This window comes from Pyrus communis, chromosome 11 (assembly GCF_963583255.1).
Source record: "Pyrus communis chromosome 11, drPyrComm1.1, whole genome shotgun sequence".
Classification (NCBI taxonomy): Eukaryota; Viridiplantae; Streptophyta; class Magnoliopsida; order Rosales; family Rosaceae; genus Pyrus; species Pyrus communis.
The window spans coordinates 16946437-16969276 of NC_084813.1; the positions used below are offsets into that span (position 1 = coordinate 16946437).

The window sequence follows — 22840 nt, forward strand, 5'->3', positions numbered from 1 at the left end:
GAACTCGGCTCTGAGGCCATGTTAGAATCAGAGCTATACAACTACACAACCAAGACTAACAAGATTTGAGACAAATATTCTGTAAGATTTTGAAGAAGAAATCAGAGGGAGAAGAAACACACAGAGCATATCTCTGAAACATCTATCATTGTATTTCCTTACTGAGCAGTGAAGCTCGAAGAGTCATTTAACTGTTAGAAGAGAGAGAGAGAGACATATCCTCTATTCAATCTCAACCAACCATTACAACCTATCTTAAGATCAAGACACTTGTCAAATGATAAGCCCTATGAGACTTAATCAACACATCACAGTTTTACACAATAGCTCAGCCTATGAGCTGAGACAACACACATAACAAACTTGTAACATTTACTAATCAGCTCAACAACTTATATACTAACATTCCTGACCACAATCCCAAAACCTCCAACCGACCCCCTCTCATCCCATGCTGCATCAAAATTACACTTGATCCACCCAGAGTCTGGGAACTTCCATTTGTGTGTTATTGCCGAGGAGATTTGCGGTGAAGCTGCATTCCATTTTTTTAATTCGGTCAACCACGTTTGCGCTTTAATTTGGGTATCCAACGGAGAAGCATCGACACCATTCCATAGAAAATCATTGCGTACCTTCCAAATATTCCATACTGGGACAAGTAGCAACTCAAAGCTATCCTTATGTGGACCGAGAACTTAATTAATGAATTTTACTTATGCGGAGTCTAGTCACTGGATTTTATTCGATTAAAAAAATTGTCGGATTCTATGTGAAGAAAATTAAGTTTCAAGGGCTAAATTATATTTTCAGAAAAAAGAAACCAGGTTTCTAGAGACCAAAGTTGGCCAGAAGATTGATTCCTGCTTGAAAGATATGTCGGGTTTTGTTGAAATATTCCATTGCTTTCACAACCAATATTTACATGAACAAAATCATACAAATACAAATCCCAACTCACAGCAGCTGTGAGCTGCCTACGGACACAATCTGTAGAGCCAGTTCTCTCACGTTCTCAACTTCACTTTCCGGGAACAAAGTTTGTGGCATATGACCAAGCATTGTTGTTAACGGGGTCAGCCAAGTGGTCGGCCAAGTTCTCTATTGGTCCCTTTCCAGTGACAATGGCTTGCACAAAAAATCCAAACATGGAGAACATGGCCAATCTTCCATTCTTTAGCTCCTTCACCTTAAGCTCAGCAAAAGCCTCTGGATCTTCGGCAAGCCCTAATAGATCAAAGCTCCCGCCGGGTTACAGAGGGTCTGTCACCTCACCGAGAGGTCCACCTGCAATTCTGTATCCCTCCACTGCACCCATCAAGATAACTTGCGTGGCCCAAATTGCCAAAATGCTTTGAGCATGGACTAGGCTTGGATTCCCCAGGTAGTCTAGCCCGCCTTCTCTGAAAATTTGGGCTCCCGCCTTGAACCAAACAGCCTCACCGAACTTGACTCCGTTGCGAGATAGGAGTTCTGGAAAAATGCAGCGCAGAGCGCCGAGCATTGCCCATCTAGAATGGATGACTTCAAGCTCACGGTTCTTAGCAAATGCCTCAGGGTCGGCAGAGAGTCCGGCAGTGTCCCAACCGTAATCACCAGGGAATTCTCCGGTGAGGTAAGATGGGGACTGACCAGAGAAAGGACCCACCCAAGTACTTGACACGATCTGGACCGTACCATTGGCTGCCGGCTGATACATTTTTGGACTTGGCTGCGGTTTTGCGCATGGTAATTGGGCCCTCACCTAGTAGGGTAGAAGTCGATTGACTAAGCTTGACAGCTTGGCCAGCTAGGGAAGGGGAGGTGAGAGCCATTGCAGAAGAAGCCATTTGACAATGTAGGGTTTCTGAATGCTTCTTGTTGCGTTGGAAAGAGTAGTTAGTAGGTCTACTTATAGTTTTATGTGATATCTTCGTCTGTTTTCTCATTGGTGAAGATTAACTTCTCAGATTTTTTTGGGTACGACAGCATAGCCACAAGTTTGCTCCAAAAAGGGAGAAAAAGAAAGGTGAGGAAAATCAGTTTTGGATATTTGATATGCTGACCTGTAACCAACAGAATTTCGCAACGTACTCTCTTAGATATCAGGCAGAAATCTCTGTTGGGTTCTTGATCACAAAGTTATCTGTCTAAACCCCATCAACAGAACATAAGCTAAGCAAGCAGGATTTTGAATTGATCCAGGTAGTTCATACGTAATTCCGGCCTCGTATGGTGTCTAGAATGGATAGGGTAATGTTCTGTTGAAGGTAAAAGACGGATTAATCATGAAAGAAAATCATCTCCTCTCTTCCAATCCCCCAAAACATGGTGGGATTATTTGGGAGAAGTTTCTGTGATTACTAATCCAGTGAGTTATCTCATTCAATCCAATCCTGAACACCAAAACGAAGCCTCAAGGTCATCATATTAGTACAGTCAAAATCCAGATTCAGAATTCAATGTGGCTGTCAATTGTCAAGTACAATCTTGTTGAGAAAACCGAAAAGAAACAAAACGAAAATAAAAGCTAGGTAATCTTAACTGGGATTATCATCTATAATGTCCAGAGTAATCCGCCTCGAACAGAGGAATGGGAATTCGATTTCTCTTAACTTGGATTATCATCTATAACGTCCAGAGCAATCCACCTCGAATCTAAGAGGAGTCATGTATCCATTGCTTTGGAGTCGAAGATTTGAATATTCGGAGAAGCAGTTTCCTCTCTCTTCTGCCTAGCTTCTTTGCGCCATAACCCCGGAAAGCACCAAGCTCAAGTGCTTTTTGGTTTTCTTCCGCAGCTCTTCTTCTCACAGACACCAACAAATCTGTTCCTTGGGGACTAATGCTCTCCTCTTTCCCACTTTCGGGTTTCTCTGTGTCCACTATTATTGAACTTGCATTGTCATCTGCCAATTTGTCGGACTGAGGTTTTTTGTCTTCCTCTGCCTTAGCTCCTTTCCCACGGAGGCCTTCATTACCATCGGGGCTATTGCTTCCCCACCATTTATTGGATGCAGTTGATAAGCCATCAGATGGGAATCCGTATTTAAACTCATCATATGTTGTATTTCCTTTAGTCAAGGTTGAGGTGAGCATATTCTGGGAATGTCCAGTCTGAACATTCTTGCTTCCTTTCTGTTGCGCAGGAGAAACATTGCTGCCATGTGATTTCGCCATTTTGCTATTCGGGTATTGAGAGTCACTGCATTGAGAAAATGGAAGGGAAAAAGATGAACGAGGATGAAGAAAGTAACGCTCTTTTTTAGTAATAGGAAAAAGAAATCAAATCTCTTATTGAATCAGACCAAGAAAGTCACTTGTGCTAAACTTTAACGCATTAAGCAATCCGAAAATCCTACTTTCAGGCAAAATTGTGGTGTAAAACAGCTCAAGTTAGTTCATACCAGAAGTGGCATCCATGAAGAATAAGTCACATACATACAGGAATAACTCAAATCATGAAACGAAAGGAGAGGTTTTCCGGGGAACCCTCAAACATAGTCAAAGAAATCGAAAGGTAAATGACTAGGACTAGGAGGAAAGCACTACAAGGGATCCATACTTAATGTATAACGAAAATGCCAACAAACCACCGGTAAGACTCTTCGTAATACATATTGAATTACTAATTTCACATCTAAAGCCAAAGCCTATATGAATATCTAATGCTTCATTAATGTTCTAAAGACTAGATTTTGAAGAATTACCAACAATATCTCCAAACACTTGGAATAAGTTCTTTGACCAAACGACAGAAATGGGAACAGGATGAGCAACCAAATACTCTATACGCCGGAGCACCATAGAATTTTCATAAGATCGGGACCTTTGCTTCCCAAATTCCCAATCTTTGGCGTACAACACAAAACCCTAACAATCTCTGGCCGAGGAGATTTTAAAGTAAATTCACTACCTCAAAAATGAACAATTAAAGGGTACCATCTAATCGAAACCCAGCCCTACAATTCGACGACGGAATTAGTAAATCGACATTTCTTGTTCACATCAAAACTTGAACACACACACACATATCACCTGAGACTCGGAAATTATTTCAAAATTCTAACACCAATCATTTGAATACACTACATTTCTTACTTCCGGCTGCCAGAGAACCTAGCATAGACTTGATTTGATACATTATTCGCCTAGATCATCAATAAGCGACACGCCGTTTAACAAGCCGGGGGAGCAGCAGGAAACAACATTTCGATAACCAATTTTTCCCGGAATTTTATTTTTTACGTCCGTTTCCCGTCGACCAAACAGAAGGAAAGACATGAACCACAAATTTAATGGATAATTAAATATACATGAGAGAGAGAGAGAGAGAGAGTACCGATAGCCGAGGCGGCGGCGGCGGCGGCATGTGAGCGGAGCCGGGAAGAGAGAAGGAATTGCGGACTTTGGCTGGTAGTGTCGGAGCTGGGAATGCGTTTGGTAAATGCAACCTGAATTTTGAGTTTTCTTGGTATTTTATTCTCATAAATGTCAAAGAACACTCTAAAATGAGACTATTCATATATTTTTTTAATGTCATATGTTTCTTGCACAATTTTTATAATGTTAGTATGAAAATTAATATTAAATTATGAGGTAGCAGAGAGTTAAAAAAGAATTCAAAAAATATGTGACTGATAGCTAAAGAATCTCTATAGCATTTTTATTTTATTTTAAAGAAAGTTTTATGATTTGTGTATTGGTTGCTAACTTGCTATATTTGTAAGAGGGTGGCAATTTAATTTCGAACATGGGATGTTACACTTTCGATGTGTACATAATTTAACACGATTAATATTGTTTACCTAATATTATTTATATATAAGGGTCGAAAAAAAAAATTAAAAAAAAAAACCTACCTAGTGTGGTTAGTGATGGCCATTATATTTTAATAATAAAAAAAGTAAAATTAAGCAATAAAAAAGAGACGATAAGAGGTTAATAATAATAAAATGACAGTATTTTATTTTATGAGTTATTGTATTAATATATTAATCAACTGGTGAGTTGACACGATTATATGAAAATAAACAGGTAAACTTGAACACGCACAATTTCGACCCAGGGAATAGCCAACGCATCTAGTTTGTCTTAATACAATTTGTAGAAGAGTTTTTTTTTTTTTTTTTTTTTTTAGTACATCGATATTTTTGCACTTTCGGCTAAACCACGCAATGGGCAATCTAATTTGATATTGAATTTGCCATTCACGAGATTCGAACATAAGACCTCACATTTTCAGATGAAGAGATACCACCAGACCGTAGTACTGAATAACATAATATTGTTAAGCTCAATTACCCATCTGCAGGTAAATGATTATGAGTATTTTTCATTTTCAAAGACCATCTTAATAGTGTAGATCAATTTTACGGACCGTTTGTGAAAAAAAACTCGTAAATTTTGTAGAGCCTATTTATGTACCACATCAGTACTTAAACAAAATTTTTAACAGAATTATGATGAAAAGACCACATTGATTAATTTTCAATTTTAAAGGTCATCTTGATGGTGAAGGTTAATTTCAGGAACCATTTGTGATAAAAACCCTAAATTATAATCAAACTGGTAGGAGATCTAATAAGTCATAGGCAAAGGATTTCAAATTCAAGAACTTAAAACCTCATTTGGCATACACGATTGAATTTGAATGAATAAGGCAGCATTATTTAGAAAGTCAACATTCCAATCCTAGACACAAAACGAGGCCGTATATCGTCCTCAGAAGCATCTACCAATTCCAGTGAACATTCAAAATTTTCAATTAACATCATAAGGTAGCAGCTAATGATATTCTAATTGCGGGTATGAACTTGAGATGCTGAAGGCTTGTCTGGTCTCTCTGTCCGAGACCCCTCCGTCTTGTCTTTCCTCCCTGCAAGAATCATGGAAATCTGCAGGCCTCTGCTGAATGCTTGGTTGAAGAGCAAACGTGTCTGGAACTCTGATACAAACGGGAACCATGACAAAATCGCTATCGGCATGAAGATTACTAGCCCCATTACGTAATCGTATGCTCTTCCAAGCTCCATGATCGATTCCCAGAATCCTAGCCCTTTGAACATTGGCCTGCATGCTTGCCCGATCTTGAAACAACGAAACAAACCCAGTGGTTTAGTGGATACAATCAATTACGAAAAGTTTAGGACATTTTTTCTAAGCATAATTTTGAGACTGGTATGTCGAAATAAACAAACTTTCGGACGCTTAAACAACAGAGAACATTTCACGTACCAGAAGAAAGGCCCAGCCTGTGGGTAGGAAGGCAAGGATAGCAGCAAACAGATCTGAAATAGTAAGGCCACAAACAACAAATAGGACAGTCATGACTGACATGAAACCAAGAAACAAAAGCGCTTTCAGAATCCTGAACATGAGCTGAAAGTCGGTGCCAAATCTTCGTCTACCCATGGAAACCATCTGATGGAAACACGCAAAACAAGCAACATCAGATCAGATTAAGAGATATCTACATACTATCCTCCGAGAATAAAACAGCATGTTCATGACAAAACCAAGTCAAAACATTTAGCGTCATACATGCTTATTAATTATTCGTGATTTATATTTGCATACCTTTAAAACGAGAAGAACAGTTACCATAACTATCCAAGAAAGTCCATAAACCTGCAAAGAAATTGAAAAAGTCGTAAAAAATAGGCCTTAAGCCTAAACAACTATTTATAGGCCAAACCGGAGAACAACTAGGCAAATATAATGGAACATTACCAGTAAACTCTTGCTGTGATGGGCTATGTCAAGGTGGTAAACAATTCCATATTGGTAAATAAGGAACCGCAGCGCAAGTATTATTTCAAGAATTCTTCCCCGGATAACTGTGTATTTGAGGTGTTCCTGTTCTTCATTCCACCATGATTCCCAACTTTTGTCAGGTGCTATCCCAATACCACCACGATTTCCCATCCACCTCTTCCATTCTGTCCAATCATCTACAGTTTTCTGCCAGTCAAAGCTGGACGGATTGAATATGAAAGGAGCAAACAACCAGGAAGCAACCAGAAACCACATGGACAAAGTGATGAAAAAATAAAGATTTGAACTCCTATACGCTTGCCCGTAGACTCCATACACAATCAGCAGAATAAGCAATTCCAACCCTTTCACAAAGTGACTGCGCGAGTAAAGTCTGTAGTTCTCGGAAAACTTTGCATGGAAAACAACAAAACCACGGCCAGTTGCTCGGTATTTAGATCCTCCGTGTAAGATTGTCCTTCCATAGTAATGAGCTTTTGTTCCTAGCTGGAATGTGAAGAAAACAGAGGCCAACTGCAGCTGCATGATGATGAGATCACCCAAGGCACTGCGGAACCCTTTCTCTAGGCCAATTTCCATGATCATTGGAAGCACAAGCAACAAGCCCAGTTGAAAGACAGACTGGGTAGCCAAAGCCTCTTCGAAGGCTTTGTTCTCATGTATGGTTGGATTCTCCAGGATCTCATTCTCTAATCCACTCATAACCAGGTACATACGTCCATACAAAAACACATATACAGTCAGCACAGTTACCTGAAACAATATAACCTCTGTGTCAAGCTGCAATACATACTTCAATTGTAAAATACTACAACCATTTACGCACATATACACAAAGCCAAAGACAACCAAAACGCATCCTCAAAACTTTAATTATGCCCTTCCTATTGATACAATTCTCAGATTCAATAAATTTATTGTGAATACAGCTGGCTGCTTTATCATCTGTAACTACTGCACCTGTCAAGGACATTGTATTGGTAACATCTAATCATCTGGGAAATCTTCTCTTAAAACATGAATCAAACACAGCCAACCTAGTCCTATAGAAAAAGGATGGTTTGGTGAATTGCAAAGACTGCATTGACATCCGACGTGTTGTCTACGCAATCTACTCAGTATAAAATACTAATGGAACAAAGTAAATCAATAGACAAAGGAGATTAGTTTTCGCTAGCATACCAAACTACTAAAATAGAATCCAACTGTTGTGAAGTAAAAGGAAAGCATTCTGTAGAAATCAAACCGACGCCCAAGCCGGTAAACATCACGGCTAAGTGTCTGTTCTCCATTTCCATTTGAAACCTTAGCCTCAAAAAGTGATATTTGGTTCATTCCCACATCACGCCCCTTGCCTACTTGGATATACTCGTGATGCGTTATCAATCCCCCACGCATAGTTGAATTGTACCCTGAAGACATCAAGACAATTAGTCAACAGATATAATACTAAGTTAGTGGATGATCTTGTTAAGAATGGAAAATTACCTGCAAATATATCCTCGCTTAAGTTTATTACTTTTGACGCTTTGCTTATGCCACCCCTTGTTATGTGGAAGATTCTGTCAAATATATCGGGATGACCATAATGGAACCGTACCCTGTCAAGTTGGAATGACATTAGATAGGTACTGGAATGGTAATTGTATATAAATAACAAACAATTGAGGATTGGATTACAGTTCTGGTGGCTAGAATTGAAGGATATTAATCCTCTCACCACGCCCAAACCCAGGAATAAAGTGCAAAACAAAATTAGAATGCAGCTCAGTCAAATGTAAAATTTACGGCTTACCTCAGTGGATTTGCCAAAATTCTTTGGCCAATAGTTACAAAACTGGTCTCTTGATTCGACATGAACCATGCAAGTGATGAAACACTGTACATAAAGAAGGAAAATGAAAAATGAGCGCATAACACTACTATTTCAACTAGTCAACCCATAAAGGTCCATAAATTATGAACATATATTAAAAGGCTGACCTTCCAGTGAAAATATGCTCCCTTAGACCCAATATTGTAGGTTTTCGTTGCCCACGACGATGCTTTAAGAATTCCTCCAATACATTTCTCATCTTGAAAGCTTCTTCAAAGTAATTATCCTGGAAAAAAAAAAATGAATAAAGCACAATATAACAACCTTTTTCCTCTTTCAGTAAGTGGCCCACCTTGTAAATAATTTTTACATAAAGACACATGGAGAGCTACCTGATTCATGTCTATTGTCTGCAGGGCTTCGCCACGAGTAAAGATAATGGCATGATTTTGATTTTCAGGTTTTCCTTCGCCAATATCTGTAGGAGGACCTGGGAGCTTGATGCGGTATATTTCCTGGCAATGCAAGCAAAGGAAGTATTAGTTATCAATTGTTGGCTACATTCGATACAGCTCATATGAGTGCACTAATCTCAATACAGGCAGGAAGGACCAGCTCCTAATTACTCCATTATATGTGTGGACTCATCGACACTTTGATTATAGATGAAGCTTCTCTACAACGAAACTGGCATCAATCAAAAGTAATACTGCTTGATGTACATTATACATCTATGTTGTATGAGAGTAAGTTTCTTTCTTTTCCTTTTTAAGTCCGATACTCTTACCCTCCATTATTCTTCTTTTTTATTTATTAAGAAAAATCCACAACCTCTCTTACGCTATTATTCTTGGTCTTGTCCTCATCTCCAAAATAAAAACCACAAATTTGAATTAGTAATTATTTTCAGTGCATAATATAAAAAAAAAATACCAAAGTATTCATGCACATATTCATATGTTACAAAAAAGAAGATAATTCGATAAATATTTTCTATTCCAGAAATAATTACTCAACAAAGGCGAACAATTCACCTTGAAATAAAGCTGAATAGCTAAATTTGAAAAAAGTACTAATTTGCGGTTTATTCCTTCCAGTTTATGCACAAAATGTACTTTTTTGATAAAGAGACAATTTTACTAGGATAAAAGAAGCAAAACAGAGAGGGTGGTCTTGCATACAAGCCCAAACACCACTACCGTAAAACCAAGCAAACAAAAACAAACAACAGCCTAAAACAAAAACACATCCAGAATAGCAAATTGCTGCCCTCCAATCTAAAAAAAGAAAGGAAAGCGATGTTCCAGTGATCTCATTAGAAACCGAAACCCATATGACTGATAGAAACTGAATTTTATCCCAAAGCTCCTATAGAACAAGTTTTTCAGCCACTTTATTTTTCTGTTTAAGGCACATGCATTGTTCAGTGTGTATAGAACTAGCAGTTTTCTCCATACCTCATCCCATTTGTCACCACCCTTGACTAGAATAGAATAGTAAGTTTTTTTGGGTTTTTCATTCACTTGCTCCTCCCTTGTATCTATGTAAGCAATACGTAGAGATGAATACCTACAAAAACAGTTACAGATTTAACAATGCCATCAACAAATTAAATAGCAAAGTTATCTACGCATTGATCATCCTATGGAAATATTGACTCACGTTAGCATCAGCTTCAGGATATTAGTGTAATAACTTTTTTCCCGAGATTCATTGGAGATTTTCTGAGCACCATAGACCTGACAAGAAACTACATAAGTAAACTTCAAATCTGCCAGAGCTTTTGCACGAGCCTGGTCAGCCTGCTCGTCATTTTCGCTTAAGGTTGAGGTTTGGTAGCCTCCAAAAGAAGCTGCAAAACAACCATCTTCCACTTTACTAGCTTTTACAAAATTTTGGAACCAAAATCAGGTAATGTTGATCTTGAAACAAATTATCTGTCACAGAGACCACTAACCACTATCTCCTTCTGTTTCCAGGACGCACTGAAGTTCTAGAGCCTGCCTATAGTACATCATCCCTCTCACTAGCAGAAAAATACAGATAAAATGTATAAGTTCATATATTAAATGATAATTGTACAAGAGACCAATTCACTCATTAATCCAGACCTGTTCTAGAAAGTGTCTGTGCTCTGTAAGATACCCACTGACGGGTTAACTCTGACTTGTTGTTCTCAGAAAACTTGTTCTTAGGATCATTTATCCGTTCCCCAAAATTTGTCCATTCATCTAGTTGGCAATCATAGTTGGTTGGCAAGGGTAAGTTCAAGTCAATTCCAAAAAATGAAAAGGTAATGCAGAAATGAGACTGACACGCACCAGGATATATTTTCTGCAGGTAGAACAAAATTGAGATTCCATCCTCATTTTCTTTCGTAAGTTCCTCATCAGAATAGAGGACATCTTCTTTGTAATAAGGAGTCAGAACACTGAACCATAAATCAGGAAGAAAATTGAACTTATTTTAGCAATTATCAGACAAATGTTGGAAGAAAAATCATATCGATCCTTCAACTTTAACAAAGTATCAGAAACATGTCAATAAGGAGGCTTTTTTGTTTTCCTTATTCCATTTAGCAGCCTAATTTCACCATTGACAAACTACGTGTTTATAATGACTGACCTAAATGAGAGCATGTCGCGAACTTTGGGAGCACGTGGCATGTTCATGAATAAGGAGTTCGCAAAAAAGGTGATGCGCCTGCGAGCTTCCAAGTTTTGAGGCACATTGATGGCAGACTCTTTGACGGTCAAAAGCAAATGAAGTCTCACTACCTAATTTAATGTAGAAGATGGCGAGACCAAAAGATCTTAGGTATTCAGTTAATGCCAATAACAAAAGAATGTCTCCCAAAGTTACCTTGTCTATCCAAGCCTTCTCCCTCTGAGATGTATTACGTCTAAGGTCAATCTTAAGCTTTTGAAACCTTTGCTCCTTCTTGACGTTTTCACCATCATTGGAATGTGGTTTCTCCGGTATTCTACAGAGAGAAGAAGAAAACAATTAATGCACAGGAGACGGAAGGGCCCATTTTTTTGGTTATGACAGCTTTTGTTCTGTCACCAGCATGCACTTATTTCTTAGTACTCACGCATGGCTGTTGATCATAACATCCTGCGTGATAATCTCCATGATATCTTGAAGGACATTGATTATCTGACGCATGGAATTATCGAAATTCTCATCTTCAGCTTGCTGCCAACAGATCAACTTAAGTAATCAGAAAGGAAAAGTATAATGTTCACATTGTCTAGCCTATCAGTTCATTACTAAAAAAAATTTAGGAAGGCATCGAAGGAAGTATGTTACCAAGAGCTTTAGAAATTTCTCCAACCTCTCGCTAAGAAATGGCAGCCCACTCATGCGGAAAGTAGTCAAAAATCTCCGCTGCTGTATACTACTGTCTACTTCGTTGCATATGTGCTTTACAATCCTGTTATATAAGATGAAACATATTTTTATAATACGGAGGATAAAATTGTGCAAGCAGATTCTGGTTATCCATGACATTCAAACTGATATGCTTCTGACTTACATCTGATCCTCTTCCTCTTCCAGAAGGCCAGATATAATATCCCTGAGTGTCTCATAGCATTCAATTACTGCTGAGTACATATAATCATCACTCTTGATCTTTCTAAATAAATCATCATCTGCCTTCCCCGTAAAATCTTTTGCCATGTCCAATGCTATTGGAATCTTCACATGTGAAAAAATAATAAGAGTTACAGATTGGATTTGTACATAAAATTAACATATGAAGGCATGTAAAATATATACCTTACTAGCAAGCAAGAAAGGAGGCCACTGGACAACATTCACATCTTCTGATGAATATGGAACAAGCAGCAGATCTTTATCTCTGGTTTATTTTGAACAGATATAATCAGAAACTCGCCAAAACTGTGTTACAAGGTAAAATAGAGAGCAAGAAGAAGTTAACTTATTGCTGATAAGGTCTTCCGATCGCATTGAATTTATGAACTCATTCCAGACATTAGCGAAATTATCAATGTTCTTTCGTTCGAGTGCCTCAGCCTGCGACATTTCGAGTGCCTCATCCTGCCACATCAAAGTGTTTACCTTTTAGCTAAAAATCTGAAAGATAAAAGGTTGCATCTCACGTTTGCTTAATTGACAAGAAGTACCAAACAAAGTGCCCGCATCAGTGTTTGGTGTGTAAATCACTTATGTATGGCATGAAATATATTATGAGGGGCAAAATCAACTTAAATTCCATGTGCTATAGAGCAATATTAAAACAATGATTAATTTAGTACCACCAATTGTCTTTTCTCCTTTGCATCCTTATTGCCTGACGGCATAAGACGATTACAGAAAGCAGAAGGCACAGAGTCAAATCTGGACCTCAACATCCCAAGGGTCCGTATCTGAGAGAGAACAAATTGTTATAAATGGATCATTGGGAAGAAAAACAAGAAGACTGGCTGAGAGCCTGAGAAATGTAGAGACGTTAAATGTAAAGAGACAGAACAAATTTGCCACCGACCTCACCCAAATGGCTGAATGCTCCATGAATCCCACCAAAGACAGTAGAAAATATTGCATACCATATTTGTGCATCCATAAAATAAACCTATACACCAATTATCATTCAAAAGTGTTAATTTACATAAGCATGTACAAGAAATGCAAACTTTATCATATGACAGTTTTCACTCAAGCAGAATTCTTCAGCGGCTCACTTACCAGGACAATTGGAGCCCATATTGCAATGACAACGCCAATATTATGAGTTACTACAGCAGTTCCAAATGCGAATTACTAGTAAGCACAGGCTATAGTTAAAAACGTTTTAAGTAAAAGCAGTATAACAAATTTTGAAATATTACCATGTGGAAAGAACTCATGCCATTGATAATTACTTATAGGCATCTCCATTATTATTTTTGTTGGTGCAACAAGTGGCAGTATCTGTTATCATAATACTCAAATACAAATTAGTAATAAAAAAAATGAATTCAATGGATCCTCAAAGGAAAAACGCTCTATAGTAATTGAAACATGGTCCTACAATTAAGTGATCACACCCCAAGAAAGTGAGTAGTTGTTCCCTAGTTCTAGGACCAGGAATACATGAATTCAGTATTTGGGCATCAACTTGTCAACAGGATGTTAATGAAGTTTGACATCTATTTACCATGTATACAGTTACAGTTACGATTCATACAAATCAGCACTTAATGTTTCACAATTTGACAGGGTAAAGTTTCCTAGTTTAAAAAGAAAATTGTTGTTGTTCATCTCTAGGTGGAATACATTAGGAGACAAAGGTAGCAGAAAATAACAAGCAACATTAATATAAAACAATCGAGGTCCAAAAGTACAAGATCAGGCTAGTGGAGTTGAGAACTCTTGCTGGCTAAGACTAGAAATGATGTGATGTTCTTTACATATGTTGCTTCTGGTTTTCCAGAATTATCTTTTCTACTGGCCAATGAGAAAAAAGTCAGGTAACTTAACATTTCACCATACCTTTCTCAACGAATCTATTACTTTCTTCTAACTTCTTAGATGGTAGATTATGCGGTAATCTTCAATAATGACTTATAGGCTATAATTGATTTGGGGAAAGATTAATAAAATATGTAATCCTGGCCATAATTCTATACATGGTGTTATACGATCTGAGATTCCAGGGTTATCAGTCTTAAGTTGAGCCTATGTGTGGTGGTCAAGGAATTCTGTTCCATGTTATTGGAACTTTATAGAATTAGCTCCCGGACTTATTTGTGGACTCAGGCTGCTACAACAACAACAATCCTACTCAGACTGCTATACAACAACAACAAGAAGAAAGCCTTTTCCCACTAAGTGGGGTCAGCTATATGAATCCTAGAACGCCATTGCGCTCGGTTCCGTGTCATGTCCTCCGTTAGATCTAAGTACTCTTAAGTCTTTTCTTAGAGTCTCTTCCAAAGTTTTCCTAGGTCTTCCTCTACCCCTTCGGCCCTGGACCTCTGTCCCGTAGTCGCATCTTCTAACAATCCTACTCAAACTGCTATGCATCTCAAATTTCATAGGTCTTCAGTTTTAATTTCATGAGCTAACTGAGCTTGTGCACACACAACACAACAGATGTACTTGTGTGGGTGTGTTTAAATCATTCAAATACCCGAACCCTTCATGCCTATGCCAATGTCTTGCTAGCATGTATGTGAACTTGAATAAGAAATGGAAAGTTAAAAAGGGTGTTAGATCAAGAAGAAGAATTTGAAGAAGAACGACCTCCACAAAATAGCTGAACGATAGCTTGCTGATTAGAAGCATGATCCAAAAAAGTGTATATCTGAATAGAAAGGTAATTCTGTTAAAATCAACACAAAGGCACCAAATATACATAGTAATGACTAATGAGTGGAAAGACAAGCAGCAAAATGGCCAACCCCCTCAGAGTTTTTCCCAAACACATTCAACACCCCACTCTCAAACAATGAAGAAAAATAATAGAAGTGAAGATACTGATTACTTACTTCAGCAGTGAAAAGATGTCCTCATGAAGCCCTCTTCCTATATACAGTTTTGGCTGTAGTATAGCCAGAAACACATCGAAAAAATCGTTCAAATAGCCATAACTCAAACAAAAAGAACAGAGTGAAAAGAAATATCTACAACCACAAGGCAACAAGAAATTTGTTTAAGACATGCTTGCCTGAGCCCACCACATAAAAAGAGTGACAATCCTCCAATTTGAGCGCTCTATGTGCCTCCGTAAAGGTGGAAGAAAAAATAGCACGGCGGCCAATATAGTAGGAAGCAGATAGAGTGCAACAGAATAATTATAAAATGATTGATTCCGCCAATCCCTAGCCCAACTGCTGAAGAATTTCAAAAGTCCTGTAGGATTCTGCACAGAACTAGAATAACCAATAGGCAGAACCACAGCCCATGCACCAGCTACAGCAAATTTCAAGAGGTATCGTAGTATTTGAGTGAATTTCAAGCTCTTCCAACAATGCCAACTAAGAATTATATCCAGAGTGGCTGAAGAACATAGATACACAATATAAGGAAGTGTAGCAGAAAAGTCAGTAAATTGATGGCATGCCATTAGAAAAGAATGTAATGGTATATATGGAACAATTGCCAAGAACACCGACCTTGTAACAAGTTGAGGAAAGCATAAGTGATGAAGATGCTTAAAACGCTTCTGAAGACATCCGCATCAAAGAAAGCAGTCAGAGAACCAGAAGGACTCCATGCAACAATAAGCATAGCCTGAAAATCAGAATATAGTGAGGCACATTCCTCTACAAGAATTATATAGAATTAAAGAAAAAGAAATTCTCCAACCTCCCTTAACTTTCATCTTAAAAACACATCATTTATTATCTAGGAAACGTATCAACCTCACTTTTGTTCAGGAGCAGCAACTTTGATTCGAATGGAAAAGCTCCCCCAAAGGTCTAGTCTCATGATAACAAAGAATCCCTCAACACATCCTTATCCAAGCAGGCAGGAATTTGAAAAAGAAAAATGCCACACATACTCTTAGCAGCAAAGATATTTCTGAATCGTGTAACTTCCCCACCACCTACCCAGGCCGCCACAAAATAAAACAGGATATAGAACGAATACGAACTCTTAACTTTTCCATCGCTCTCAAATTCCATCACCACCACTTAAACTTGCATTGATAGGAATTTTTTAAATTTTTTTCTATTAAGTATAGACTATAGTATTCCTATATTGTTGTTTAAAAAAGCTTGAAAAGGGAGGGTTTTGACTTTAAGTCCACTTCCTTAGATGACTATCCAAATTGCTTTGAAAATTAAATAAAGCAAACTCTCATCAAACTGACATATTATTTAAGTTAGTTCGTGAATTCACTGGCCTGATTTGAATTGAAGTGGGTATGGAAATGACATCATCATAGTATTATAACAGCATACGCAGCTGATATTGGTTACTGCAGAAGCAAAGGAAGTGTATGCTTGTTTTTCGAATCTTATTGATATGGATTGAAGAGGGCAGAAAAGGGAGTACGTTATTTGTAAGGTCATACAGAAAATCGGAAAGCAAACCAAAAAGCTGATCCTTAACATTGTTGAAAGACACTTACAACGTGGAGTTTAGTGTAAATTCATGATTGTGTATTTGAGAACCCTAAGGGAGGTTGTAATCACTACTCAAACTATAAACATACAATTATAAATCAAGACTACCTGGAAAGCCAATATCAAGAATATCCACATTCGATCAAAACTTCTGTAGAGGTGCCAAAATGTTCGGACTTCTACAAAATTTGTTTTAGGTTTCCTCATCCCACCAGCAGCTTGATTTGGCCTCTATCAAACATGCATGCAGATGAACACAAATTTATTCAGAAAAAGGGAAAAATCCCATGCATATGCAGACACAAATTATGTTTATGTACGTGAACATTGTGCATTGAGGACATGTTTCCATGCACATGTAGCATGCAGAAAAGTCCAACCCATAAGAAAAGAGGAATTTTAGTAAACAGTGTGTAGCAATAAAAGTAGTGTTTCTTCTGAACAAAACACTGGAATGAGATATTAAATAAAATGTTTCCGAATATGTCTAAGTTGTTAGTTGACCATCCCCCACTCAAAGTTAAAAACAGAAAACATCAACAAAGATAAGTACCTCATCTTGCCTAAAAAAATCTGCTTTAGGATCCATTGGCCACCCTAGCCTAAAACATCTGTCGGACCTAGAAGGAACAAACAGGCCTTTCAGCTATTTTATATCTGAATGGACAGAAAGCAAAATTTACCAACAAAGATACTGACCAGAAGTATTCATTTAGATCATCATAATTTCTCCATCTTGAATGACTTGCCGTGCCATGTTTGTTTCTCTTTGCTTCCTTTGCAACCAAAAAAAAAAAATTCAAGTTTTGAATTACAAAATTGTAATGAAAATGCTTCTTGTGGAGAAATACAGGCAGTAGAATACAATTTTTACCATGTACAAGACTTGGTAGATAGGAGTTACAACATCCCTCAAAAAATACTCTTCATCCCGTGCTGCTGCTTGGTATGTTTCTCCGGTAGCCGGATGAACATTGCTAAATAAAATTCCATGCATCTCATCGGCCATCTTAACAATTAAGGAAGAAAAGTTGTTGTCAAACCTTATAAGTTTCAGGACATATAAAAGTGAAGACTTATGAAAAAGTTGTGTATTAAGGACCAGCATGATTCTCTACAATTTTACAATATGATATTTATGTCGTAGACAAGAAGTCTGTAGAATCAATTACCAAATAACTATTTCTTTCACAGCAGAACAAACAGAAAAATAAATAAAGAGTGAAAAAAATTGAATGAGTAACGTAACTACTTTCATAGATAAGATATTTTTTGGAGTACTTAAATTCAAAGAATAGTTATTAAATTGACACAAATGAGGAAATGAAATTTAATGAGAAATTAGTAAATTACTCAGAATTTTAACGTATAATAATATATTTTATAATATATCTTACACAGTATGAACTTAGACATAAATCTATCTTATAATATAAATTTGTGTGGTTATTGAGTGAGCAGTTTTCAGGTTTTCATGACTCATGACAAGTATTGATGAGAAGAAACGATAAGATTTTATTAAAACAATAACAAGAATTACAAAAAAGTGGATAAGAATCCACCATCTAGCAAAACTAGCTAAGATCTCTCAAGTAGGGCTATTTACATGTAACTAAAGCTGAACCAAATTCATTTTACGACTGCTAACACATCCCTCACTATATGAGAATAATCTCTGAACTCATTCTCAAAAAAAAAAAAAAAAAAAAAAAAAAAAAAAAAAAGAAGAGAAGTATTGGATGGAAGAACAAGTTTAAATTAGTGACTGCTGTAGCACTCCTAGAAATTTAATGTGCCCGTAATTTAGCTGGAACCACTTACACTGCTGCTGTGATTTTTATGTTTTACTTTACAAGTCACTAGTATGTACTTTTGGACTTTCATTTTGTTCTTCTACTGTTTTAATAAATGGTGAGGAATTGGTTTTAAATTCATCAGGAGGCTAGCTATAATAAGAAACGAAGAAAATAATGGAAACTACTAAAAGATTTAGCCGTTCTCAAAATTATTTTCATAAAAAATGGGACATTTTCATAAATAAATAAAAAAATAAAAAAAATAAAAAGAACAAATGTTATGACATGAAACTCTAGACCATTCATCTAGATGAGCTAATATGAAAAGAAAACATACATACCTGGTGGAAAATATAGCATAAGCATTCAGGCATGAATCGAATATTTGAAGCTTCACCCCATATGAGAAGATAGAGCGCAATGTAAATAAGTTCCAATTGTTGTCTGTCAAAATCTCCAGGGAACCTTAAAAGTTGGGGAGAGGAGGAGGGGCAGCGACACCAAATGAAAATTAGTAGTGCTGAAATGGTGACAACTCTATATGAATTCAAAATTTGAATTAAGGCATCAAGTTATAACGTGGATGGTATTTAGATTGCTCACCTAAGATTTGATTTACAATGCAAATAGTTAAACCAGGAACGATAATTTTTAAAAACTTTGTCCATCAAGCGTTGTACAGTGGAACTATTCAACTGCAATAAGCTTCTGTTAATCTTTAATCATCGCTTAAAAATTAAAATACAGTCAAGAAAAATGGGAGCATGGATAACTCAAAGCAAAGAATAAACACAAAGCATCTTAAAGGAAAAGAGATGTACCTCAGTGTAATTTTCAAGATTTCTATGTCTTACGTCCATGTTGGCAAGTAGCAAGAGTAAGTGTTCCCTCTGATTTGCCACATTTCCTTTCTTCAAACCACAAAAAAGAAATTTCCATTAAGAAACTTAAACATGCCTCGGTGAGTCTATACAATCGGATAGGTTTAGGGTTAGCATCAATGTTTTAAAAGGCGAAAGTGAGGCCAGGGCGTTTCATGGATAGCCTCGACGCGCCAGGCGATAGCCTCACGGTACCTAAGGTTATTATACTACTTAATATACATATAAAGTTTAATACTTTCATGGATAGCCTTGCCTAGGCAATAGCCTCGAGGCACAAGGCAATAGCCTCACGGTACCTTAGATTATTATACTACTTAATATATATACATATAAAATTTATCCTTTGTAAAACAATCAAGCAAGCATGCCAAGCAATCAAATTTGACTATTTTTATTATTTTTCAAGTTCACATCATAAAGTCATAATAAACGAATAGAATAAAATTAGCATGAGTTTTATAAAAACCCTGCCCATAATGACGTGGTTTTGGGTTTGGGCTTTTTTTTTTTTTAAATAAAAAAGTTCAAACGCCAAGGTAATAGCCTAGGTTTTTAGGCTAGTCTTTAGCCCACCCCCGCTGGGCATAGGCGTTTTCTTCACAGCCCCTCCCCAAAAACCGCCTAGGCGAGTCTTAAAACTAGTTTTTTACATACACAAATAATTTCGGACCTATGGCACATATAAAAACCAAGATACCATGAAAGAAATGGGTATTTAGGGCAAAAGTTACCTGAAACCCAAAGATAGAGGAAAGCCAATCAAGTATATCATTGACAGGTTTAATCCTCTCTGCAGGCATTGTTGACTTGTCTTCAGGGTTCGTGGGTTGTACATGAAATCTTGGCATTGGAAGACGATTCACATTTTGTACAGCACGAAGCGCTGCTTTGATCTAATATTTTCAGGTGAAAATAAGACGATAAAGCAGTAAGCAAGAGAGAAAATATAAGATTTCATGAAACTAAATCAGAGAGGAATGGAAATCACATATACTGCGCATGTACAACCTCGGGAAGTTCCATAATTGCTGGTTTAACACCAACAGTATATAACGGAAGAATGTTATAGTTGACATACTGCTCCCTTTTCTTCTTGACATCTTCAGCCATCTTCGTTGTCTGTAACGACAAAATTATTTTCAGTACCTTCTGTGTCAAACTGTCTGTTAAGGACTTGAGCATCCCCCAATCATAAAAATCAAACCTGTTTATCTATTTGGGCTTGAGGTACCACTGTCTGGAGCACATCATACAGTACTGTTGCAATCTGACAATTCTTAGCCATCTCTTCCCTTCAAGAGTTAGCATCCAAATATATAAGAAACAATGAATAATTCAATTAGCAAAGAAAGCCAGCATATCAAAAATTCAAAGACAAGCCTTACGGTGTCTTTGTGTACTCTCCTTCTTTGATATTTTTCTCATAGAATTGGTGGTAATACTTCAGAATTTCTTGTGGATCAGATCTACCAAGCTGACGTTTTGTCTCTGTTTCTTCCTGCAACGAACAGAAATATAAATATTAGTCATGACATTGAATTAGGATTAGCCTTAAAGACTATTTTAAAATGGAGCCTGATATGAATTGTTGCCTTATTTCCTAACAGCTTAAAGTTTTGGGGGTCCAATTGTTGTCTACACTCCACAATGGAATCAGAGCTCTAAGTGCAGTGGGTCTTGAGTTAGAAACTTCTAATCGTGGATGACAAAGGATAGAGGAGGAGAAGAAGAAATAAAATAAATATTGCCACATTAACGTGCAGATGAAATCACAGGTGAACTATACACACACCAATGAGAAATATAAATGCAGTGCTAAGATCGGGCTAATCTTCGGGAAAAAAGAAATAAAAAATACAAGACACCATTAACAATTTAATGGTCTACCTTTTCAAGTCTGTGCAAAAGAAGCGTCTTAAACTGTCGAACACCACGTCCACTTGATGTTGGATCCATCCCGTGTGCCTTCTCAAATCCATGGAAGCGGCCTGAAAGCACAGAAAATATCAACCTAACAGACTAATATATTCCGCCACTACAAACAACAATGAAGCTCACTTACCAAGCTAAGCAGGAACACTTGACACAAAGAACATTAAGATTCTATCCGCATTGGAAATAGAGATTAAAAAACTTATTAATGGGAAACAAAAGTCTTATTAAGATTTTCTGCCATATTTTCTCTCTTGGTTGTTTTCATGTACGCTAATGTACCATAGTCTAGAAACAGTATAACAATACTCCGTTGCAGACAATAAAACTCATCATTAATGCTAATTTGCAACAAAAACAGCACCATGAGTGAGAAAAACATTCATTGAAGGACAAAGAAAGAGTAGAAAAACAGAGAAGTGCCAACAAGAGGCATGTAATATTTCCACGCTAATAAGTTCTAGCTATATGGAATGTAGTGCCACTTTATCACCAGAATATAGCTAGATCCAATTGAAATGCAAGTTTCCTAGTTCGACTAAGTTGTACTATGCCCCATCAGAAGTATTCGGTGGCTAACATTCTTGATTTTCCACACAGGGCTTTGATTTCTCTTCCATATACCAACCACACCTCCCCTTTCATTCTCCCTTCATCAAACTAGCCTGGTATACCGACAAGGATAATCGAGGAAATAATGAACACTGAATTTAATAATTTAACATTCTCTTCCAAACTATGCATACAAATGAATTCATGCAAGAAAAATTCAAACTTTTGTTTCTCACTTGGTTCCAAACAGTATGAATTGCAAACTAACATGACAAATTAACAGTGAGGGCAACAATAACATACAGAGATAAGCAACCCTAGGGTTGTCCTCCTCAATCTCATTGGCGACTCGAAAAATCGGAGCAATTGAGGGAAGTCCCGGGGGCACATTAATGTCCGACGCCTCGTCCTCGGGCGGCATGTCCAAAACCTTAGTGGACATTCTCGTCATTCCCCTCGAAAACGACCGCGGAAGCCCCCCCGGGTAGTCGGTCTTCGTCCCGCTGGAGCTCGCCATATCCGAAAAGCACCGCCAATCCTCAGCCTCCTCTCGGTTCCAGCTCTCACTGATTTCAATGTGGATTGTGAATTAAGGAAAGATGTCATATTTCTAGGTATTTAGAGAGAGAGAGAGAGAGAGAGAGAGAGAGATACTTTGGGAGGGGGGTGGGGAAAAGGAAAGCAAAGTGGGGTTTTGCTCTCGAAGCAAGAAAGGTATTGGTGATGGGAGAGTTGGGTTTTGTTTGTTTTCAGAAGCTTTTTGAAGTGCTTTTGCTTTTGGAATTGGAGACTTGTGACAAACAAATCTGTAATCAGCAGCGCGGAAGTGCTTTTCCTTTTTTCTGGGTGTTTGTATTTCTGCTTTTGGGAGAGGGTGCTTTTTTAAAATCAGCTGAGTTTGCTTAGTACTGGAAGCTAACAGGGCGGGAACTGCGACTCCGTAAAGAAGAAAGAAGGTGGGGACCCCTAAAGCCAGGAGGGTAACACGTGGAAAATATGATTCGAACATGTTTACTTACGTTG

General features: G+C 37.5%; 2 protein-coding genes and 1 pseudogene across 2 annotated transcripts; all 3 read right to left on the reverse strand.

Annotated features, from left to right (window-relative positions):
* Positions 1 to 1021: 1021 nt before the first annotated feature.
* Positions 1022 to 1829, reverse strand: LOC137709490 (chlorophyll a-b binding protein 40, chloroplastic-like; annotated as a pseudogene).
* Positions 1830 to 2376: 547 nt separating this feature from the next.
* On the reverse strand, positions 2377 to 4412 carry LOC137708709 (uncharacterized). The gene is made up of 2 exons (XM_068447842.1): positions 4322 to 4412; positions 2377 to 3184 (listed from the first exon to the last, which is right to left on the reverse strand). Exon 2 carries the CDS (start codon positions 3157 to 3159, stop codon positions 2638 to 2640), a length of 522 nt encoding a protein of 173 aa, XP_068303943.1. The 5' UTR covers positions 3160 to 3184; positions 4322 to 4412; the 3' UTR covers positions 2377 to 2637.
* A 1155-nt stretch (positions 4413 to 5567) lies between these two features.
* Positions 5568 to 22413, reverse strand: LOC137749560 (callose synthase 7-like). Its single transcript, XM_068489672.1, has 42 exons — positions 22121 to 22413; positions 21221 to 21321; positions 20719 to 20831; positions 20538 to 20625; positions 20342 to 20452; positions 20065 to 20226; positions 19271 to 19360; positions 19053 to 19144; positions 18791 to 18914; positions 17528 to 17662; positions 17353 to 17429; positions 17207 to 17273; positions 16762 to 16884; positions 15697 to 15814; positions 15249 to 15580; positions 15070 to 15122; positions 14825 to 14885; positions 13429 to 13510; positions 13286 to 13335; positions 13086 to 13172; positions 12856 to 12966; positions 12519 to 12637; positions 12356 to 12437; positions 12111 to 12274; positions 11885 to 12008; positions 11667 to 11770; positions 11435 to 11555; positions 11198 to 11349; positions 10894 to 11003; positions 10684 to 10803; positions 10530 to 10598; positions 10235 to 10424; positions 10030 to 10141; positions 8965 to 9087; positions 8740 to 8858; positions 8552 to 8635; positions 8245 to 8357; positions 7939 to 8168; positions 6712 to 7509; positions 6559 to 6609; positions 6217 to 6402; positions 5568 to 6068 (listed from the first exon to the last, which is right to left on the reverse strand). The coding sequence occupies exons 1-42, from the start codon at positions 22332 to 22334 to the stop codon at positions 5778 to 5780; spliced, it is 5853 nt and encodes a 1950-aa protein (XP_068345773.1). The 5' UTR covers positions 22335 to 22413; the 3' UTR covers positions 5568 to 5777.
* Positions 22414 to 22840: the final 427 nt, after the last annotated feature.